This window comes from Passer domesticus, chromosome 3, assembly GCF_036417665.1.
Source record: "Passer domesticus isolate bPasDom1 chromosome 3, bPasDom1.hap1, whole genome shotgun sequence".
NCBI lineage: Eukaryota > Metazoa > Chordata > Aves > Passeriformes > Passeridae > Passer > Passer domesticus.
Window position 1 is genome coordinate 90,943,265 of NC_087476.1, and position 22,520 is coordinate 90,965,784.

Sequence of the window (22,520 nt, forward strand, 5' to 3'; positions counted from 1 at the left end):
CCCACACCAGAATATTTTGCACTGGAGACTGAGGAGTCTGAAGGAGACAGGAGACACAGGAGACTGTGTCTGTCTTCACTGACACAGCACTCAAGTTGCTTCATTGCCCCTATTTTTTGAGCAGCCCCTTACAGCAGGGATACCCAAAAGATTCTGTAAAAAGAATTGCCCTTTTTCCCCAGGACTACTTTTCTGGATTCTCCTAGATCTGCTCATGTTTTTTCCAATGCTGCCTGTGGCAACCTTCCCAGCAGGCAATGCCTTAAAGATGAGTGCTTTCAAATTTCAAATAATTAGAAGCATGCAATGTGAATCTGGAACAATTTGAGAGTCTTGTCTGAAGAGTTAGATTACTACCAGGAAAGCAGATACTAAAGTCTACATGCAGGTTTTATAAGTACTACTATTTAATGTCTCAATGAGCTATAAAACTCTGCTAAAGCAAATCCCCTAGAGGGGGTACAGCCTACCAAACAGAATAAGTATTTTTCAAGCAGTGACTGCCACCAATTGATTCACCATCATCTTCATTATTAAATAAACATCTGGGAAAGCCATCTATATTTTTAAGAGACACTGTTGCCTGCCCATGGCTTGTATTCATTCAGTTTTCTGCAAGTTTGCTGTGAAGGGGAAGGTTTCAGGTAAAGCTCGTTTCTTCAGTGACAAGCTGCACAATTCTTCTTTTAAATAAAATAACTGCCTTCATACTCGAATACACTATTTGGAAAGATGATGCACAACTTCAAATAGAAAAACAACAATTAAATTGTCACAGAAGATTTTGCAGGAGTGATAAACACAGTAAGCAAACTGAAAATATTCACTTAAACTGTGAATATTGTGTAGGAGTATTAGTTTTTAAAATTAAGACAGATGCCTGATGAAAAATACAACCCAGTCCAATACAACAATCTGTTTGGATTTATCTATTAACAAAAATATAGAATAGACTTTTGGACACCAAGCCTTTAAAGTCACATTTTAAGATTTTTCTGGGGACTCTTTTGCTACATACAAGGATGTTTTTGGAGCTCTCATTTCTGAGATCAGCTTTTCAATTTGTGCAAGACACTTGGTGAATTCCACCCACATACAGATTTTAGTCTGCCCACTGATATGGTATTGAAATTAGGAACAAATGCATATATGGAGATTTTTTGGCATTCCTACCATTCTTCAAATCCTACAATTTCCTATGCATCTCCACTTTTACCATGCAATATAAGAAAAACCAAATCATAGCTCCATCCAATGATAAGATTCCTGTTTAAGAGAATTCAATGTTCTTGTAAACATCAAGAACTTAAGAACTTGCTAAACCTAGATCTCAAGCTTCAATAGACCATTTTGTTTGCAAGTTTTGACTTTAACCATCTGCACTGCAGTAAACTAGTAACAGTTTGCTTTTATTTCAATGTAAAAATGCACCTAAGAGTAAAAAAAAAAATCTATGCTATTTGAAAGAAAATATGAAGACTGTCAAATGCTTTCATATCATATCTTCGACAAACAATTTCTTGTTACAGCAATAATAAGCAGAACTTGTGTATATATGAAGATACCTTTATCATTCTTTGACACTTGCTTAAGGACACTGGAATTTTAATGCTTCATGCTTAGATAAAACACTTTGAATCTCTGTTGTGTTTCTTCCTGGAATGATTCCGCAGGAAGGATTCTTTCCTTTTGTTTCTCCATTATTAGAATAACCAAAGCTGCCACTGTGTTGTGCCTGTGCAGGATGCCTCCATACAGAGGTTCCTGCTCAGTGCTCTAAGTGCTCAGTAGCACCAATATGGCAAATGCACCAACATTCACATTACCTCACAGAAACAGCCCTCTGTAATGTCTGATCACTTTAAGGAAAAGCCCTAAACATTTTATTTGGGAAGTATTTACTGCATAGCATCACAGGGAGAAACTAGGGCTTCCTGTACTCAGGAGAATGGTGGAAATCCACAGTGAAATCCTGATACCATCAAAATCAGCACAAAACCCTCACTGATTTCAAGTAAAGCAAAAATACACCCAGACTGACTCTGGACACTCTGTGTAATGCAGGATACAGTCCAACTTCAGTGTGCATACACTTTCATCTCCAAGCAGAAACTATTAGTAAGTATCAAAGCTTTATCTGCACAGTTTCAGTTATTAGCTGGGAACTCAGGCTGGAGACCTGCATAGTAAAATTAACCTACAATAAGACACCCACAAGGAGAAAGCTCTTTTGAGGACTACAGAACAACACTTCACAATGCTAGTGGCCTCCAGCCTTCAAATTGAATTAATTACCTAATATGTTTTGTTGTTTTATTTCAGTTTAAATGCAGAACTTGGATTATATCTGAAAGCCTGAGGAAAGTTGTAATGATTCTAGGCAGGACTCTTTCTCACCCCTGGTAATCTCCTGGATGGAAAGAGAAGCAGAATGTTCAACAGGCATCAGCCATCGCCAGTGTGTATGTAAATTTCACACAAGTCTGCCTCCTTGGGAGGCTTTAAAATAACAAATTGGTTCTGTTTTTCACATATCCAATCCCTGGATCTCGGTGATACAGTTTAGCAAACACTTTTTTAAAAAGCAAAGTCTCATTTGTATTCTCTTAATCTCTCTTAGAACCCTTCAGAAGAAATATTACTTTAATTTTATACCTTCCCCAATTCTTCAAAAGCCTACAGTAACTCATGGAGGGTGGATGAAATCTAATGCCCATTAGTGGCAAACTCCCATAGGGAAAGATCTCCCTCAGTCTTTGTCATGTAAGACTCCTGCACTGCAGCATGATCATCCAATTACTGTGAGATCTCTATCCTTACTGCAAACAGAGCAAACAAGTTTATTAACAGCCATTACTCATTTTCTACAGTACTTGTGAGCAGGCTGAGTGCTGCTTGCCAAATGTGAGCAGCAGTAATAGTTTGTATCTACACAGAGCTCATATCAAATACAGTGAGCAATGGACTTCACAGGTGAAGAGCACTAGGTGGGTTTAGCTTGATTGTTGAAAAACCCAGCAATCTCAAATTACAGTGACAATGCAGTCATTAGATAAATAAATTGCCAATAATTTCATAATTTAGACCCAAGAGGGATTAGGGTGCCTTATTAATGAACTTCTTTTCACACTCCAGAATAACAGATTTTTTTTCTCTGTTAAAGAGATTTAAGGACCCTTTCAAAGCTTTGATATAACCAGCAAATCTAACTGTGCAGTACAGTAGGTAACTGCAGCATGCACTAATTTAGCTGACATCAAAAGCAGTTAAATTTTCTGTCTTGATCAGTGAGACAGAAAACAGCTAAGCAGCCCAGAGCATTCCTATATTCAGGTGACAGCTGCAAACATCACAGATCAATACTCAGCTTTAAGCATCACCAAGTTAACAAAAAATACAGTAAATCAGGGAGACTTATTTTTCAACTTAAAAAAAAAGTTATACCACAATTAAAGACATGCACTAATTCTGCAACTAAATAGCCAAGTTTTTGGCAAGAAGTTGAAGTATTCAGATATTGGCAAGCAGGTTACTTATAGCTGGACAGCCTAAGAAGAGCTTTCCTCAACTCCAGCTGTCTGTACACACTGTGACTGTGTATTTAACACCAAATCATTCTGCTTAGGAATACCACAGGAGTTGTAGAGGGCAAGAACATACAGGGAGACCTGCCTTATATTCAAGTTTATATATCAATAGAAGGAAGAAGAGCACTTTCCTTCCCAAGATTCACACTCAGCATCCTCAAAGACCATGGTAATATCTTCTCAAGAATGAAAAGTTAATATTCTTTAAGTGTTTTAAAGCACACCACCTACCCCTCTAGGCACGCAAGCTTTCCATGACACAAATGGTCTTATGCATGTTATTTTTACTACTGATTTGGGATCTGATCCTGTGCACTTGTACAGACATGATAAGAAACCTAATCCTACGACTTGACAGTGTTAAAGTCTGTTAAAGTGTACACATTTTGACAATAATTCTAACTTGCAATAAAATTATCCTTTCCTCATGAGCACTAGGCTGTTGCAACACTGTGTGCATAACTGTATTTAGTCCAAATACCCTTTTAAATAATCTTTTTTCATATTTAACATATCACCTCTGAAACAGAGTTGGGAAAAGAAGCCTTTTCACTTCTTAATAGAAATGTTACAGCATTAACATTTTTAAGTCTATGACCAGTGAGAAGCTAGGTAACTAAAAGACATTTACTCTACCTGATACACTGTCTACAACATACTGGACAACTTCCTTCTTTGAAAATATCAAAGGGTAAAAATGTACCAGAAGACACAATCCTAAAGTCTAGAGGAAAGGGAAATATGCATAAGCATTTCCTTCCTTTTCTTGTCTCCCAGTTCCAGCTGCTCAGTACTTCCCATCACAAACATGGAGTAGAGTGCTTTCAAAAACGTAGCCATCTAGAACTATAGGACAAATGCAAAACAAACCACCTGGAAAATACCTGATCCTCTTGAAGCTGACTGGTAGGCTGCTCATAGCACTGAAAATGAGATTCTCTGGTCATAGTACAAGTAGGCTTGTCCAGCACCCCTGGCTCTAATCCCCAGACAGACCCTCTCCCCAGGCACAGCACCTCAGAGGAGGTCTTCCTACAGCTTTGGAAAGCAGCTGCTGCAGCTCTTTCCACAGCGGGGTGGGCAGCAGGTGTGAGCCACAGATCTGGATGTGCCATTCAAATTTCTACCAGGCTTTGGGTGATTCATGCTGAATCCCTCCTTCCATCTGCCATGGAGATGAGGAGTTTCTTTTCACTGCCTGCCTCTCCTTCCCTCATGCAAATTTTTCAAGGCTTGGTAACTTAACTACTCCTGAGGATACCTGCAATATAAAGAAGTTTAACCTATCATCCTTCCTTTCTGCCCTGCAATTACCTCCAAATGACAGGTTGCACAACAGCAACTTGCTGTTATTACTAACATGTAACCAAAGAAATAAACTCATAGGAAGGAGAAATTTAGGGAGAAAATCTGCTATCTCCTAGTTCAGACCATCCATCAGCCTATCCAGAAACACCACAACAAAAGAGTACTACAAGACCCAAATAGAAAAGAGTGAACCTTTCACCACTTGTTACAGTACAAGCCCCTAAACACACAAAGGCACATTACTCTGAGCCCAGAGGCAGGGATGTCATCCTGACTACACAGATCTGCAGCACAGCTACAGTTGCTATTGGTACACACAATTACATTTGTGTTAACTTGTGCCAAACATTGGCTATTTGGGAATTTAAGGAGGCAAGTTTTCCAAGTCAAGCCCTGACAGAAACTCCACTTCTGATCTTATTTAAATTTTCTTAATGGCATTTTACAAAGCCTTTCAGCATCTTGTCTTGATATACTTAACAAACTAATTCCCAGGATTATTTATTTCACTACTAAAAATCAGAAGCCCAAAGACCAGAAAATATGTGTCACACTGCTTGAGACCATACGAAGCACAGATGAAAATGCACTCAAGTAATTACTTTACCTCTACAGGTCAGGAAGTCCATTTTCCTTTCTTAAATATCTACTTCAGTCCTCACTATAAACTACTAGGCAATTGAACAATACTATCAGGAGTTTAAGCCAGAAATAAAAGACAGTAAGTTTTTGCAGGCCATTCATCATTCTAGAATTACTGCATGTGGTCACAGTGATCTCTTGTGCTCACACTCACACATAAGTGTCAGACTTGTCTTTCCCCAGAAAAGTCCAAAACAAAGTGGGAAAAACCCTGGCAATGTTCTTTTTGACAGATATACAAGGAACTGTTTCCAGAAGGAGGAAAGTTTCAGGATCAACAGCAAAAGTAGGCAAAAAGCACCAGGGTAAGGAAGAAACAAATGCAAATAAACTTACATTTTTATATGTAGATCTATTTTCTATGGCATCATTATAGCCCAGAATGTATAAGACCACAGCAGACTATAATCTACGATTTGAAGCAATTCACTGAAACCTTGCACAAAGACCATTTTTTCGTGTCACGCAAATAATCCTAAGCAGTAACAAGGCCAGTAAACTAAACTAAATGGCGGACAATTTCCAGCAAATCATAACCCAGATGCCATTTTTGGATGTCACTAAAACATCATTGGCATAAATTTAACTTGTTCATATAGAAGTGTATGTGTCTGGACATGCCAAAACAGCCCTCCTAGTCCACCCCTTAAGCACGCAAGAAAATCAGGGGTTGCCTAATGTCAGACTCTTGTCTGTCAAGAATCAGGGTGTTAAACACAGAGTAGAATCTAGAATTTAAAGCACAGTAGTTGAAAATTATCTTATCACTGTATTTATTTTCCTCTGGCAGCATTCTTCAACTTCATTTTTTTTTCCTAGATGAAATACTGTTTACAGTGAAATCTATGTTTCATATGCTATTTCTGCCTGCCTTCTTGAAAAGCCTCTACTCTTGCTGAGACTAACCTATATTAAACATGCATCAAGTTTCAGCACAATTCATCCCCAACACACTTGTCTCCAAACTATTTTGGGATATTTGAGAATGACAAGATTTCAAGGTGGAAGGACAGAAGAAGTAATGGAATCACAGAATTGTTTGGGTTGTAAGGGACCTTCAAAGGTAATCTAGTTGCAATGCCCCTGACACGGGTAAGGACAACTCTTACTAGACAAGGTTGATCAGGACTCCATCCAACCTGGCCTTGAACACTTCCAGGGACAGGGCATCCACAGCTTCTCTGGGCAGCATATTCCAATTCCTCACCACCATCTCCCTAAATAAATGCTTCTCAGAATCTAATCTAAACCCATCCTCTTTCACTTTAAAACCATTTCCCCTTTGTCTATCACTATCTGCCTGCGTAAAAAGGTCACTCTCCCTCTTGTTTATAAGCCCCCTTTAGGTACTGGAAGGCTGCAATGAGCTTTCCCTGGAGCCTTCGCTTCTCCAGGCTGAATCCAATTCTCTCAAACCATCTGCATAGGCAAGGTGCTCCAGCTCTCAGAACATCATCAAGGTGTTGTGCTTCTGCACATTTCAAATCAGTCTATGACCAGAAATAACTGTGGGGTTTATGTCATGCTGTTCTCACAGCATAGCAAAGCATACCTAACTAATGTGTCCAACATTTTTGTTGCAGAGTCTACCCTCTAACAGTATAAAAAAACCCAAAAATGGAAGCATGATTATTTTTCCATGAACAGCAGCCAGCTGCTGTCCTAATTTGCGAACTGACAAGTTCCTCTATGGAATACATTGCTAAGATAATTTACCAATATGTCAAAATTTATACAGGATTTAGTTATGTACTATCTTTTGTTTCTGTAATTTCCAAACCATTACTCCTCCACTAGGATTTTTTCCATATTTCAATTTGTAAGTTTCAGCAGTAACACAACTACTTCTAGTTGCACTACACAACTCATCCCCCCACACCTGAGGAATTCTATGGCAAGCATCAGCCTTGACTAATTCTTTAAAAGAACAAGTTTCCAACAACATTGGTTCTCCCCCACAATTGATTACCTTGCTTTTGACCTTGGTAAGAAAAACTAAGTTTTAATTCATCATGGCTTAAGGTAAAGTAGACATTAAAAACTAAGATTGGATGCCACAGAACTACTATCCCCTCTGGAAAGCAGGAGCTCAGAGACTCCTTTTCACAGCTATAATAAAGCTTTTGAATAGCAGTGTATTTATCAGGCATTTATTACGATGCAGCTGCATATTTAGCAAGCTAATGATATACTGGTGAAATGAAACCAGAGTAACACAGTCAACACCTGTATTTGTCTAGAGACAGCAAACAAGACTGATAATTTTTTGACTCTAGAGATTGTCCTGATTAAATGTGAATTAGGGAGAACCTATCATAGGCTTGATAACTTTAATTTAAAGTCTTATTTTTAGGTTTGAATGGACACGATTTGGTTTATTGTTTAGTACCATAGAGAGTCAGACTACTTGATTTGGTTTTTTAACACCTGCTTTGCTTTTCAGCTTTAGAGAAGCTTTAGACACTCTGTGGTATCTTGCTTACCTTCCAGACTGAAAGCTCTTCCACGTGCTACATCACAGTGAATTATGTCAGCATGTACTGACTAGAAGTGACACAGGTCTGTATAGATCAGACCAAAAGCTTTGTTGTTATGCTCAAAGGACACCAAGTGGTGGTGTAAGGCTCCTTAGTAGCATATTTGCATTCCTTACATTGTGGCATTCACATTGTCTTTCTCTCCAGGCTACCTTCTCTCCTCCAAAATGCACTGCTAAAAGCTTTGAGACAAAAATTGTAATACTAGACCTTGGAAAGTCCAGCCAACATGTTTCTGGCAGTATTCTCAAGTGTATATCAGCAAGAAGGGGAAGCTTAGGTAAGCCAAGCATACATAAGCACTTTTTCCTGAGCAGTGTCCCTGATGCCAGACAGAAGGTAAAAGTGGTGTAACTCCAAGTCATCTGGATTATTCCAATCTACTCCATGCCCCAACCTGGCCCTAAGAAGTATTTAATAAGCTTTACCAGACTACTATTTAGTGAAAACAGTTTGGTACAAATCCCACTCTACCAGCTTAAAAACTAGACATGGCATTCTTAATATTTAAATTTGACACACTCTGATAAAGTTTTCAGGAACATTCCTATTACAGTCCTGTATTCACAAACTATCAAAAAGCTTTTAGAACTTTAGGGAAACAGTGTCATGGTTAATAAGGCTTCACAACATGAGCCATTTACTTTCCCGTTTTTTCATTGTTTTATGCTAAACCCATAATTTGCAAACTTTCTGTCCTGTTCAGCCACACAGTTCAGAAACAAAGGCTATTCCTACTTCTAACACAACATTCCTATACAAGATACAGATCCACCACATTAGACTGCAAAGCCTCTGCGTAGAGTGTTTGAAGAGTTTAACTGTAAAGGCATAAGGACATCATAATTCAGGCATTCACAAACCTCTGTAGATAATTGAGAGTTCCCCATAACATAACAGCTACAGAAAAGTCTACTACTAAAGAACTTTGAGAGCAAGAAATCAAGTCAGGTATATATTAACTGACTTTTTTCAACATGCAATGCAAACAAATTCAATCTGTGAAATAATTTTATTACTTCTGCCAATGAATTCTTGATATAAATTAAATAATTGGGCAAAAGATAAATATCTGCACCTGACACTTTCTTTCTCTAAAGAAAAAATTTCTAATTAGATGTTAGTTTCGATTTTCATACAAAAGTTATGAGTATTTTAAGGAATGCCCAATTTTTTTACTGTGTTACACCACTCACATTTGCAGGTGCAGAGCACCTTTTCATGGCCTGTTACAACTACCTGGCACAGCAGTGTCATTAGGGTTTGTGCTGAAATTTACTTTCACTTGGCACCTCCAGTGCAATACACAGATTCCCTGGAATAGGAATTGACAAAGGGGAAAAACTGCTGCTGTTTGCAACTCTGCCTACAAGGGCCAGCAGGCCAAGAGATGAGATGTTCTCATGAGAGTGCCTGGTAAAAATGACAGATTTCTATATTAACTCCATAGGTCAGAAGTTCAGTGCAAACTCTGAAAGAGCATTTAAACCAAAGCAGTTGTTAGTAGCTCAAATAATTTTTAATAATTCATCTGTTTTCTGCACTCTTCCTGCTGCATTTCTTTGAATACTTCAGATTTACACTTGCCAACTATTATAAACTATAAAGCCTTCTTGTTACAGCTAGCTTCAAGCTGAAAACAAAATTAAAATCTCATCCAATAAAACTCTGATAACAGCAGGCCCACTGTTTTAATGACTAAAATTAAAAGCTTTATTCATATTGCAAAGCAGTGAGAGACAAGATGGAGTCAGCACTGTTCTGGCAGGCTCTGCACTAACACAACAGGAAAGAAGCCTCTACACAAAAGACTGACAAGTCTAAACCATTAGGGGAATGTTTTTAGAAGTCTGGGGCAGAGAATCCCACAGCCTGAAGGAATATTGGCTAGTGCAGAGGAAAACAAGGGAGAAGTCAAGTGAATCCACTCTTATACAGAAGGTAAACATTTAGCAGAATCCACCTAGGAGACAGTTTTTGGTGAAAATACTTCAGTGAACACTGATTTAAAGCAAATATAAGATATAGAATTCATAGGTTTTTGAAGAAATATTGTACTGAAACTCCTGTAAAAGCAAAGCAGATCCAGAAATTCATCCTACTTTACAAATGAGTACCATTTTCATAGTACTTTCAACATGTTTGAGACTTCCTCTACCATATGACTCTACATGCTAAAATATTATAACTCCAGCTTTCCTCATGTGATTAATCAAGCATTTATTTTCAGTCTCTAGAAGGATTTCAAGCTGAAATGTAGGGTTTCGACCCAGACTGAAAAAAAAATCATAAATAACTGGAAAAAATGATTGCTATATTAACTAGGTAGGTTGAGTCTAACTCCAGCAATTAAAAGGATGAAAATGCTGAGATGGGTACTTGCCCTTATCCCTCCACAGCCTGAAAAAAGTAGCCATCAAGTTGAAGTCCATTTAAAAAACATGAAAGATGAATAATGAGGGTGAGAGAAAAAGCATAAGGACAGGAAAGCAAACATGTATGTGAGAACGAACACACAGGCATGCCCTTACTGTCACGTATCAGAAATAAATTGCCCGAAAAGCAGCAATGACTAACCTCCACATTTTAGTGAAACTGTGCATCAGGCTCACACAGCAAGGCAGAGCTGGAGGTTTGAGTCCATCCATTTGAAGGAGGAGGCCAGGAACCCCATACAGAACCAGATACTTCACATAAAAAAAAAGTACTTGAGCTAAAGCCAGGCCACCTAAAAGAAAAAAAAAAAAAAAAGCAAACAACAAAACATACCTTAAAAAAGTCCTGAAACATTTAAAAACCTGTCAATACTGATTACCTCCAAACAGCAATTATTCCAAGAACTAAGGCAAGCACCATTGCTTGATGGGATACACAACATTTCTTTTCACAACAGACACAGCACACAAGCCCATGCATTTATGACATCAGGCAAATATACAAAATGTGTACCATCATTCCAGCATGAAGGCACAAATCTGCATCTGTAGTTTCACTCTCAAAAATCTCTGAACTGTGGGTGTTGACTGCTATGAAAAAAACCAACTGACTTATGTTGAGCTAAAAGTCAGAATATACCAATATAAGCAACGCACATTTACCACAGGGACAGTAAATCTATCTTTGCAAAAAAAAACCTAACCAACCACTCTACATTTGTTGCTCCAGAACAGCCATAAACAATGGTTATAGCTGCATGTTATCCTGACATCCCCACAAACATTCCTTGCCCCGTCAGATTGACTCACCCAAAAAAATACCCCTACTGATGCCTTGTGAAGGCTGACCTGGAAGAGAGACTAGACAGAGTTAAAGAATAAAGTAGGTATTTATTAAAAGGCCTCAATGGATACACCTTGGGCAGTACAAGAGCCCAGCCAGGGCTACACCCAAGATGCACCAAAAATGGTCATGAAATAGATGACTGGCGACAAGGTCTCTCACTTTTATAAGTTCTGGTCCATTATCATATTGGAGTTAATTGGACAATTATAGCTTTAGGTTATGAAGTCACATCCTTCTTGTTCCTCTCTTCAGTCCACAGTGTTTATGCTCCTGGGCCTGAGATTTGGGTACTTTGGTCCTTGGTCCCAAGCTAGGAAAGGAATTGTTTTGTCAGCTGCTCTGTAGAAAGAGCTTACCATCCTTTAATGTGAAGCTCAGAACTGCACACAAATGCAGTACAGAATCTAAAAAATATCAAAGCTAAAACCTAAGGCATCACTACAAGATGCCCTTCTGCTGCATCCAAGGCATAGAAAACTGGAACTCCACTTGGCATAATGCTTAAAGCATATTTCAGATTTTAAACGCACAAAGGTCTCCTTAAGGTCCTGTAGCTGCCTTAATTCCAAAGTAGAAATTTCATCACTGTGCTTGCTCACAATCTCAGGTTACGACACAAACTTCAGCATCTTACACGGATCTGAGATGAAAATCAAGTAACAACCTTCAAATGCATTATAAAGGAAGATGAGCCCTACTAACATTCTAAATGTTCTTTGTTGAAAAAAGTGGTATTAACCAATAAGTAAAAATACAGTAAAAAGCAGAGGCAAACACCTTTAGAGAAACTGGTGAGGTCAATTCTCAAGGACCCAGTGACTTGGTGAACTTCTCCATCTGACAGTTGACATATGGAAGATCTCACCACAAAGAAGGAAAACTAAAATTATACTTCAATACAGAAAAAAATTATAAAATGCAATTGCTACATCTCCTTCTACTCCAGTGCTCTGCTTTTGCTCAGTTATATTACCTAACTTGACTGAAGGACTTTAGACGTTCAACACAATTTTAAAGCCTTCCAGCAGACTGTCCTTGGAGACAAAGTTTTTAATCTGACTCCAGCAGTACAACTCCATGAACATTTAAATAACCTGTCTTTTTTTTTAAGGGGTGGGGCAGGGGGAACATCTCTATTGCATTCTGCTGACTAATGAAAATACTGTGGATGACAACGAAAAGCTAAGCATTAAAAATTAATCTACTGTATAACAACCTAGAGTGAAATTCTGGCACTAATAACGTAAAATGCAAAGTTCATGCTGACCTACACATGGCCACTATTTTGCTACAACAATCCAACATTTTTAGTTCTGATATCATAATCCATGCACATGATAAGAAACAGTTGTGCCATACAAGATAAAAACTGATGTTAGAACAAAATACCCAGATATGAAGCTTATGTTATTTTACTTCAGGGAAGCAGGCATCAAGTATTCAATAACATTTTTCCCCAGAGGAAAACAAACAATCAGAAGCACAATTTGGATACTAGCCAATTAGCTCCACATTAGATTACTGCTAAATCATCTGTACAGCCAAATTTCTGCTTTAATTCCCTTCTCATTCAGTGTCTCATTTCTTTTCTGACAAATTTCATTGGAGAACTGAATACTGACACCCACACAAACCAATTATGAAGATCACAGCTGTCTGTGGAGTAGTAAAATTCAAAATCCTTTGGCTGTGCTTGATGGAAAGGTATTTAGAAACAGGCTTCCACTCTGAGACCCAAAAAATCAATACATTCGATTTTAAATATAATGATGAAATATTGAGTTCATGGATAAGAAGTCATACTATGCAAGTTGAGGAAAAAAGGCATTTTCACCATCCCAAACACATCTTGGTTGCCATTACCGTAACTAACAGGCAGCTCAGGAGCACTGGCATCCTAAACACAGACATCATATCATAGTCACACCTAGCACAAAGGAGCTACTCTGCGAGGGGCAACTCTAAGACTCACAAAAACAGCAACACAAAGGTCCCTATCAAAATACACAGTTCAAGTTCTCATTGGTCTTGAGCTCATGCCAGCAGTAGGAAAGTTCTGGCCACGCTGGGAAAACTAAGGGCAAGACTCACAGCCACACAATAGCTGGGCTGCACTGGCAACAGGCACAGGCTTTAAACCTTCTTGCATGCCTAAGACATTCCTGCTGCTTTGCATTTGCTTCACTCACTTGCACAAAGGAGCCAGAAGCAAACTGCTTCACCTGATTTAGAAGCATGAAATTAACAATCAAATTCATTAACAATATCACATAATTTATTCTCTAATGCTTGATATAATAATTCCTCCACACACATGAGCATTATTTTAAATTGGAAACAAGCCATATCAAATGCATATTATAACACACCTAAGAGGAAAAAACACTGCCAAGATTCTATCTTTTCTCAATAATAAATTAATTCAAAGGATTCAAAGTTCAGATTTTTTTTTAAAAAGAATGTGTTAAGGGATAAAATATCAAGGTAAAGTATCTGATCTTAATACCATGCATTTCAACAGTCAAGGTGTTTGACATCCCAGACTAAAGCAATTTACTTTTATAAAAGTTGGTATTTTCAATGTATCATTTCCCAATCCTTAAAAAATTCTAAGTTTTCCTATGCTTTAAAAATGTATTTATAGACCTTCCGATATTTTTCTTAACCTTAAGTTTACTGCAAAACTGCATTTCCTAAGTTTCACAGAGTTTTGAAACAAAGATCATGACAAATTAGAATATTCACATTACTTAATTTTAGTCAACACATTCTCAAAATTCTGACTAGTAGTTTTTGACAGAAGTTAGCAAATAGAATATTTTCATAAGCAAGCAACAAAATGTTTGCATCTAGATATTACAGATCACACTTGCCATTTTTCTGTCCTTAAGCCAACACCAAAAGTCATGGTCAACTGTAACTTAGAAGGCAAATTTATTATCAGCATAGCATCACAACTTTACCCTTTTTGCAGCTACATTGACCCTATGTCATTAGTGATTGTAGATGTTTCTTTCTGTCAAGTACCAGGAGGGGTTCCACTAAAAAGAGATAAATGTGCAGTCACATTTCAAAAGAGTTACTGACACGTGGCAGAAATCTAATGGGAAGCAGACATTTATAACAGCTCAGAATGTGGGGCCATATCATCAAGTTCAAAATAACTCAGCCTTCCACCAGCACACAAGAAGCAAGAAATATCCTTCTGTGAATGGAGTAGTGGCAGAAAAGTACCACAGTGTTTGTCCTGGATGCTAAGTGCTTATTTTTAAAGAAAGCTGAATGGACATAAAGGTTCCAAAGTGAAATTACTTAAACAAGACTAAACAGAACTGCCAAGGGACTTGCAGTCAAGGCATAGACAGGTCTTCCAAGTTAAAGTAAACCAGAGGGCTTTTCAAGCACACACATGCTTTAAAGACACCTACCATGAATACTCCCAAGGACTTAGAGAAACTTGGTCTAGTGGAAGGAATGCCCATGGCAAAGGGGTTGGAATTAGATGATCTTTAAGGTCCCTTCCAACCCAAACCATTATATGAAAACACCTACTGTAAGCACTATGTTCAATAGTAAATAGTTGCAGGAAAAGACTCTCTAAATAAAGAGTTATCACATTGCACTGTTTTTTACTGGGATAGTTAATTTTCTTCACAGTGGCCAGTGTGGGGTTGTGCTTTGGATTTGTCCACAAAACATCATTGCTGAAAGCAGAGAGATGCTTTTGTTACTACAGGGTTTAGCGAGTCAAAGTCTTTTCTGCTCCTCACCCTCCACCAGTGAGAAGGCTGAGGGTGCACAAGGAGCTTGGAGGAGACACAGCCAGGACAGCTGACCCCAACTAACCCAAGGAGTATCCCATACCATATACTCATGCTTAGCATATAAAGCTAGGGGAATAAGAAAGGGGGATGTTCAGAGTGATGGCATTTGTCTTCCTAAGTAACCAATGTACATGACAGAGCCCAGCTTCCCTGGGGCAGATCCAACACCTGACTGCCCAGAGAAGTGAGGCATTAATTCCTTCTTTTGCTTTCCTTATGCATGCAGCTTTTTATTTACCTATTAAACTGCCTTTATCTCAATCCATAAATTCTCAGTTTTATTCTTCCAATTCTCTTCACACCTCTCCAAGAAAAGAAAAGGAGTGGGCAGCTGTGTAGTGTTCAGTTTCTAGCTGGGATTAAGCCACAATATGCATGAGTAAAAAGAAAAGTAGTCAAAGAAGTAGGTTAAAAGCCAATAGGATCTTGAAATTTAGCCTACAGGAAAGATTAGAAAAAGAAAACTTACACACATGAACACTTCTTTCTACAAAACAGGGAACAACTTAGTATTTTAGAAAAAAAAAATCTAAATTTTCTGATTTGTGTTTATATTTCCAGCTTTCAAACAGACCTTAAGATGCCAAATATTTCATTAATTTCTCCTTATCATTATCTTCCAGGCTGGAAAAAATCTAAGACCCCCTCTTAGTCTTCACTACTACTGAGATGAACAGATCCCCTGATTTCAACAGCAAAATGCTGCATGCTTCTGAAAATTAACTCAGGAATCTACTTCCTATCTGTGGATGTATCATAAAAAACTGCAAACACATCAAAACCAGCACCCTACATCAAATTTACACAGACTGCTCTGTAGGTCTCACTGCCAAAGAAGAACATACATAACGTTTCTTCTTCTAACAAATTAAAACATGGGATCAGCAACTACAGATTAAGCCATGTGGCTCCACCTTTGAACAGACCATATTCTAGACTGACTTACATGCCACTCATATGAAAATACCCTTCTGAAGTAGTAGAGTCTAGTTAATAATTGACACTGTGATAGCAAATTGCCAGTACCTCGTGCATGCTTCACTAGAACAAAAGGACCGCACACGGTTAGGACCGATACATGAAACCCACAGGGAATTCACAACCCTCTATCACGTGTGTACATCCAGATGTGTACCTATACATCACCCATTTCTGACAAAGCACAGACAGATTCCTAGCAAAATATATTTTCACAGCTGCAGGAGCTACTAGGATCTAGATTAATCCAGTGCAACAATTATATTCAACAACATATTTTCATACACACTTGTGTCTTCCATCATTCCCTGTACCTTGCCAGATGGACGCAAAGCTCTGCTCAGATGAGCAGGGATAAGTAGATGGTGCTGAATCACCAGGATAAATGTGAAGCCTCATCAGGGAAATACAGGCAGTGCTTCTTCCAACAGCTGCATTTTCAGAATCAGACTTAACACACAAATGACCTAGCAACACACATTTCAGTTTCTATACAATAGAATGTACCTCAGCAGAGTCAATTTTACCATTGATAGTCTACGTTGTCATAGCAAAGAAAAAAAAGAATCACTTGTTTCAATTTGAGCTCATTCAACCAATGCTATTAAGCTCCCCATTACCACATGTCAGTGGATTTGTCATTGAGCTGCAGAAGCCTGAAGAACAGACATTGAAAAGGATCACCAATCTACCTGTCTTTTATTCATTTCTTTTCTCTTGCTTCATTACATAGCATATCCAAAAATTACTCCATAGAACAGATGAACCTCTGAGCTGGCACAGTGTAGCTATTGTTCTGGTATGCTGCAATTCATCAGGATACTGGATTACTGGAATTCATAGTGGTTTTTATTCTTGATGCCTGCCTACATTTTACAGTGTAAAATGTAAAGGCAGAAAATTATTCCAAATTAATGTTAAAACTGAGAAGATTGAACTATCATGGCTTCCATTAACAGGGAATATGGGTCTTCCTGCTGTGCCATTAATTCTGAAAGCACCCAATTCTTTCAGCCAATCTGACTGATGCTACCAGAATGAGATGCAGCACCAACACAAAACCACAGAATTGCTATAAACACTGCATTTGATAGTTGTCATTAAAAAAGCACAAATGCCCTGATATTGCTCAGTATGTCAGTAGCTAACTATCTACAGACACAAACATTTGTGAACAGAGACACAGTGATTTGTGAATTCTGGAAAATGCTCACATTCTCCAAACAATGGCTTCCTGGGACCAATAAATAAAAGTTCTGTGATTGCACAGCTGACATCTTTAAATTAATTCTGTGTTCAGACATTAACATCCCTTCCACAAAACTGAAGGACCATACATATATAGCAAACAGTCATAGAGTTGGATACAGCCCCATCATATTCCTCATTCTGTTATGGATGTGGGACCTAATATTTGGTTATTGAAAAGCTATATTGCACCACTTGGTATGTTGCTGCTTCTAGAAACTCATTTGCCTCTGATTCCATCCACACAAGAGAAAATACTTCTTTTACTGCTGGGTAACATTCTCCTACTATTTTTTTTTTAATTTTATGCCTGTGTGCCCTTAGTAATGTTAGTTTAGGCCACTTCAGCATTTCTGCTTTACATGGCCATAAATGGCAGCATTATACACCAGCATTTTTTAACAAGCATTGTAAATCAGGGTTTAATTTTGGGGTATTTTTTTATTTCTTTGTTGTCTCACCTTACAGGAACACCACACAGTGATGCACAACACACTGTAGCTTCACAGTCATAAGGAGTAGACTGACATTGCCCTTAGGTGCTGAGAACAAAACCTCACAGCAGGGTTGTCCTGCCTGCACTTCTGGCATTTACTGCCCATTGTTCAAAGTTATCCCAGAAAAAAAAAGCAATAGCAGATATAAGCTCCCTAATTAGAGGTGACTGCAGAACAGCCTCACAGCCTTTCCCTTAAGTTTGCCAGCAATCAGGGCAGCCAGACATCACAGTGTAAATAGATGTCCCATGCTGTTTTGAAGCTGCTGTAGTCAAACAGAACATCCAAAATAAACAAACCCCATCAGTGCAGAAAGGCTTACATACCATGGATAATCCTCCTGAGTCAACAGCAAGCTGCTTCCTTGGTCATAAGACTAATTATCAGTTATCTGATAAAATTAGTTCCAATAACACTGCATGCAAAGTAACAGAGGAGAGTGTTTGGCTCTGTACAGGAACTGGTGTAGAAGCATGGTAAGATCCACAAGGATCCAGTGAGACTTAACAGTAAATTATTACCAGTACCCATACTCTTATATTGGTAGCTCCCTAAAGCAAGTCACAAGAGTGACCTATCACTGATTTGAGTCTAAGGAAACCTATATAATCATTGTGATAAAACCTGCAGAGAAAACATTAAGTGACCAACTTCTAACTCAAAATCTCATTTATAGTATATTTTAAACACCTACCTACATTATTACAAAAACAAGGCTCGGTGAGAATAGGGTTACCTTTTGAATACACCTCTCCTAAAGGCAGGATCTGCACAGGCAGCTTGTGAAAATACGATCATTTAATTTGACATCAGGCATCTTTACAGTCCAAACTTGCTCTAACAACAGCTTTCACCTCCTGTTACTTTGAGGCATTTTCACCTTTTCTAAAGCTCTGTTCAAAATGCATTTTAATTCTTAGGATAACACACTATTTCATCAAATTACACAGACAGCTTAGCCGTTGTCTATAACATAACTCTTTCCCCTCCCTATAAAATCAACACTGATAGTCTAGAAGGGAGGGAGGAATCCATCAGTAGGACCACTGCTGGAATATTTAATCTCTAATTCTGGAGCCTTCCCTGCATTATCAAGTGGCCAGCTTTTTGTAACACACTCAAGCACTAGGAGCTAACAGATTTAACTCATCCATGAACTGACGTTTAGAATAGAAAATGAAAAGTCAGAATTCCCTTTCTAAACAGTGACTGAGGAGTAGAACAAACAACCACTAAGGCATAACTCTCCCTTTCTTGCTCTCCATCTGCCCTTGCCCTTTTTTAGATATAAAAATTATATACTAAAACATGTATCCAGTGTGTATGTATACACCCAGGGGTACACAGAGAGTGCACACATTGCCCTCTGCTGACCAGAGTCCAATGCAGTCCAAGGGTTCTCCAACATACACACACTGGGGTGACACAGGTGAGCTCCAGCAACTGCTGGACAGGCCTGTACCAGTGTGTGTGTCAATCCCTGCGGTAAGAGACACCTCCTGCAAGTCAGAAATCACCAAGGGTCTTTCAGAAACAAGTTTTAAGGTCTGGGGTTTCTTTGCTTTTTTTCTTCCTATCTGGTGATACAGCTGGGGAATTGGGGGCAGGAATCAAATCAACCACATATGCCAGTTGCTTACATACCATCACCTAAAGCTCTTGCTGATTTACACTGCATTTGTCAGCATTCTTTTTCCTCACAGTTGGGCGTTTTAATGAAATACCAGGGAGCTGCAGACAGGATAGAAGTGGGAGAAGCCAAGCAGGAAAACAGAACTGAGAGGCCCTGACTACTACTTCCAGGTTACCTTATTTGCAAGTCCTTCCCTCTACTATTTCTTTCAGCATGAATGCATAGAAACATCAATCAGAAGAAGATAAAACTAACATCTCTCTTCTTCATCCCCACAATAAATAAACTCCTTTTAAGTGTCCACTTCTATGACTTGAGGGGGAGAATCACTTTAGACCAAAGTTTAGAGACATACTCTAGACTGAAAAAAGTACAGAATATTTTTTAAATTAGGAACCAGCTCAATAAGTTCAACTAAGCTTATGGAAAATCCACATGTTATATTAAGAGTCTGTAGACCACCTTTCTGACAGTGGCTGGCTATAATGTGCTACATTTAAGAACCTACAAGTGGACATAAAAGAGATGCAGTCTGGGGTTCTTGAACTGTGGAAAGAAGAAAGATTTCTGCTATTGTTTCTATACTCACCCAAGGCCCAGTAAGATGCAGTTTCCAAAGGCAGAGCACTACTGTAGAGAGCATGGATATACATGAGGTGAATCATCAGCTCAGCCAGGCACCACCAAAAGAAAATACGAATTATGCCCACAATTAAGATGCTGAGATTGGTCTTCATACTGAAAGCTTCTTGTCTCCTCATCTAAAGAAGAAATCCAAAGAGGTTACCTGGCAAAAAACTGACCATTTTACTAAAATACTCATCCTGGGAACTTTTGACTACACCATTTGGAAATTCCTCACACACTCTTGAGGGAGACTAGTCTCCATTCTCAATCTCAGCAAACAGTGTTAACCAACAAGAAGACAAACGTGTATGCACATTGCAACTAACTGTTGTAAAAAAGGCCAACTGCTGTTAACCTGAACAAAATCCAGACATGAGACTTTAATTCCTCCAACTTGACCTCTGGAGATAATATAAAAAGATTAAAGAAACTATAGCTATGAAGAAGGTTTTTCAAGCAGCAGCCTTCCAAACAGGAACAATGACTGCTTAGTCTTAAAACATCTCCAACTTCTACCAGCTGCAGAGAATCGATAACTGAGGACAGTTCTTAATTTTTCTCCCATTGCATTGCCAAAGGAAGACCTACAGAACGTGCTGAGAAAATGGAAGTGCAAGTTAATGCAGTTGACAGGCTTCTCAAGAGGCTCCAAAATCTTAGACTGCTAACTGCAGTAAATACATTGGCATATTATTGCACCACCTTTCCAAAATAAAAGAGAATAGAATCAAAAACCAGAAACATAGGATTGCCTAAAAATTCAGTCATGCATTATACATCCATTATTGTGTGCAACATTTCCTTCTCCAGTCTGTAACTGGCCACCAAAAATGCACATACAAGAGAAGTAACCAACTCATCTGCTATTACACTCTTTGGGTCACACAGCAGTTCACTGTCTCCAGCTCCAGAATTTCTGCTTTCCAGTGTGCTCAGCAGAAACCCTCATCCCAGTCTCAGCTTCAGTTAAGGGGTTCTGAGAGCGGTCTCTTCCAACAACATCAATAAAGATTCTCTTTGTATTGTGCATTTTAAATCAACTGCTGGGAACTACATCCTTTGAAATCCTTTCTCCTCGGCCAAGGTAATACCCTCTGCTCAGGTAAGAGCTCTGACAATACCCTTCAGAAAACACATTAGGGTTGTTCAGTTTGTTCCATCTTCTTCATGGTTTTAACCATGCATATCTGTACATATTTAAGAAGAACCTTCTGCTAATACAGACATATTATTCTCAATCTTCCTTCTTCTTCTTACACCAAGAATACATGTGCTCTTTGCATAGTTCTTTGCTAAGCTATATCAGGTGAGCTAAGTTTCAAAGCAAGGCTCCCACAATTTTTCTTATCAGCTATCCCCAAGCTGTTTTCAGCTTGGGAGTCTCATAGGTCTTCTGAAACCATCCTTGGAAAGAAAGTACAACTGTCCCTCTCCTGGTGTACAAGGATTTAGGTGGTATTTAACACACTTCAAAAGCTACAAAACAATAATTAGTGAAAAAAATATTATCTCAGTTTCTATGCAAGTCTATGTGGACTTTTCCCACAATTTCCAGCCCAAGATAACATCCAACCTTGCATCTTCCAAAGCAAGTGAAAGCAAATGAGCATATGACTTTTCACTCATGGATCCACCAGAATCTAGTTTCACTTTCATGAAGTCCAGTATTTGCTTTGGCTTCAACAGAAAATTCCCAAATATAAACAGAAGAAAGCAATCCTTAAGCTTCTAATCATAAACTGAAAAAGCAGTTTTATTGTTTGAAATGTTCACTAATCTACTTTGACCCAATAATTTTAACTATAGACATAACAGGTTGTGATACCACTTTTACTCAAGTATGTAAGAAAATATGGAAAGCAATAAAGGATGAAAACATGGACTTTTCCCATCATATAAAAAGCAGGCTTAAAAAGAAGCCTGCAAGGGACTAAGGAAAGCATTCACTACAGTTTGTAGGTCTTACATTTTAAACAAGTTGAAGCAAAGTGCTCCTAGTAAGCCACCAGCTGTTTTCACACCAATGTGAGGAGAAACTGGAGTTTTCAGGAACTTTTTCAGGAACTCCCAATACAATCTACCAGCTTTCTGTGGCTCTGAAATCCATTTCAGAGTTAATACCAAGCTTATGATGAAAACATTAGCTTTATTTCACCTGATGAAGACAAAAAAAAGTCCAGAAGCTGCATGCTAAAATTATGAACACTCTTCCAAATGTAATGAAGCATGTCACTGGCTCCCTGGTTGAAGGGATGAATCTGATGTCAGACAAAAGCATCCTGTGAAGCAGAAGAACTTGGGGAGGCAGGTTTGTGTTAAAAGCTGATATACAGGACACTACAAAAATTCTCATGATT

The 22,520-nt window shown here is 38.5% G+C and overlaps 1 protein-coding gene across 2 annotated transcripts in view; it reads right to left on the bottom strand.

Moving 5' to 3' along the window:
• Positions 1-22,520, bottom strand: part of HHAT (hedgehog acyltransferase) — a 146,666-nt gene that overhangs the window by 118,378 nt on the left and 5,768 nt on the right. For both annotated transcript variants that reach the window (XM_064414328.1, XM_064414329.1), the window contains exons 7-8: positions 20,126-20,297; positions 10,652-10,802 (exon numbers count right to left, since the gene is read on the bottom strand). In XM_064414328.1, the coding sequence (XP_064270398.1) occupies positions 10,652-10,802; positions 20,126-20,297 (323 nt within the window). The remainder of the gene's footprint in view (positions 1-10,651; positions 10,803-20,125; positions 20,298-22,520) is intronic.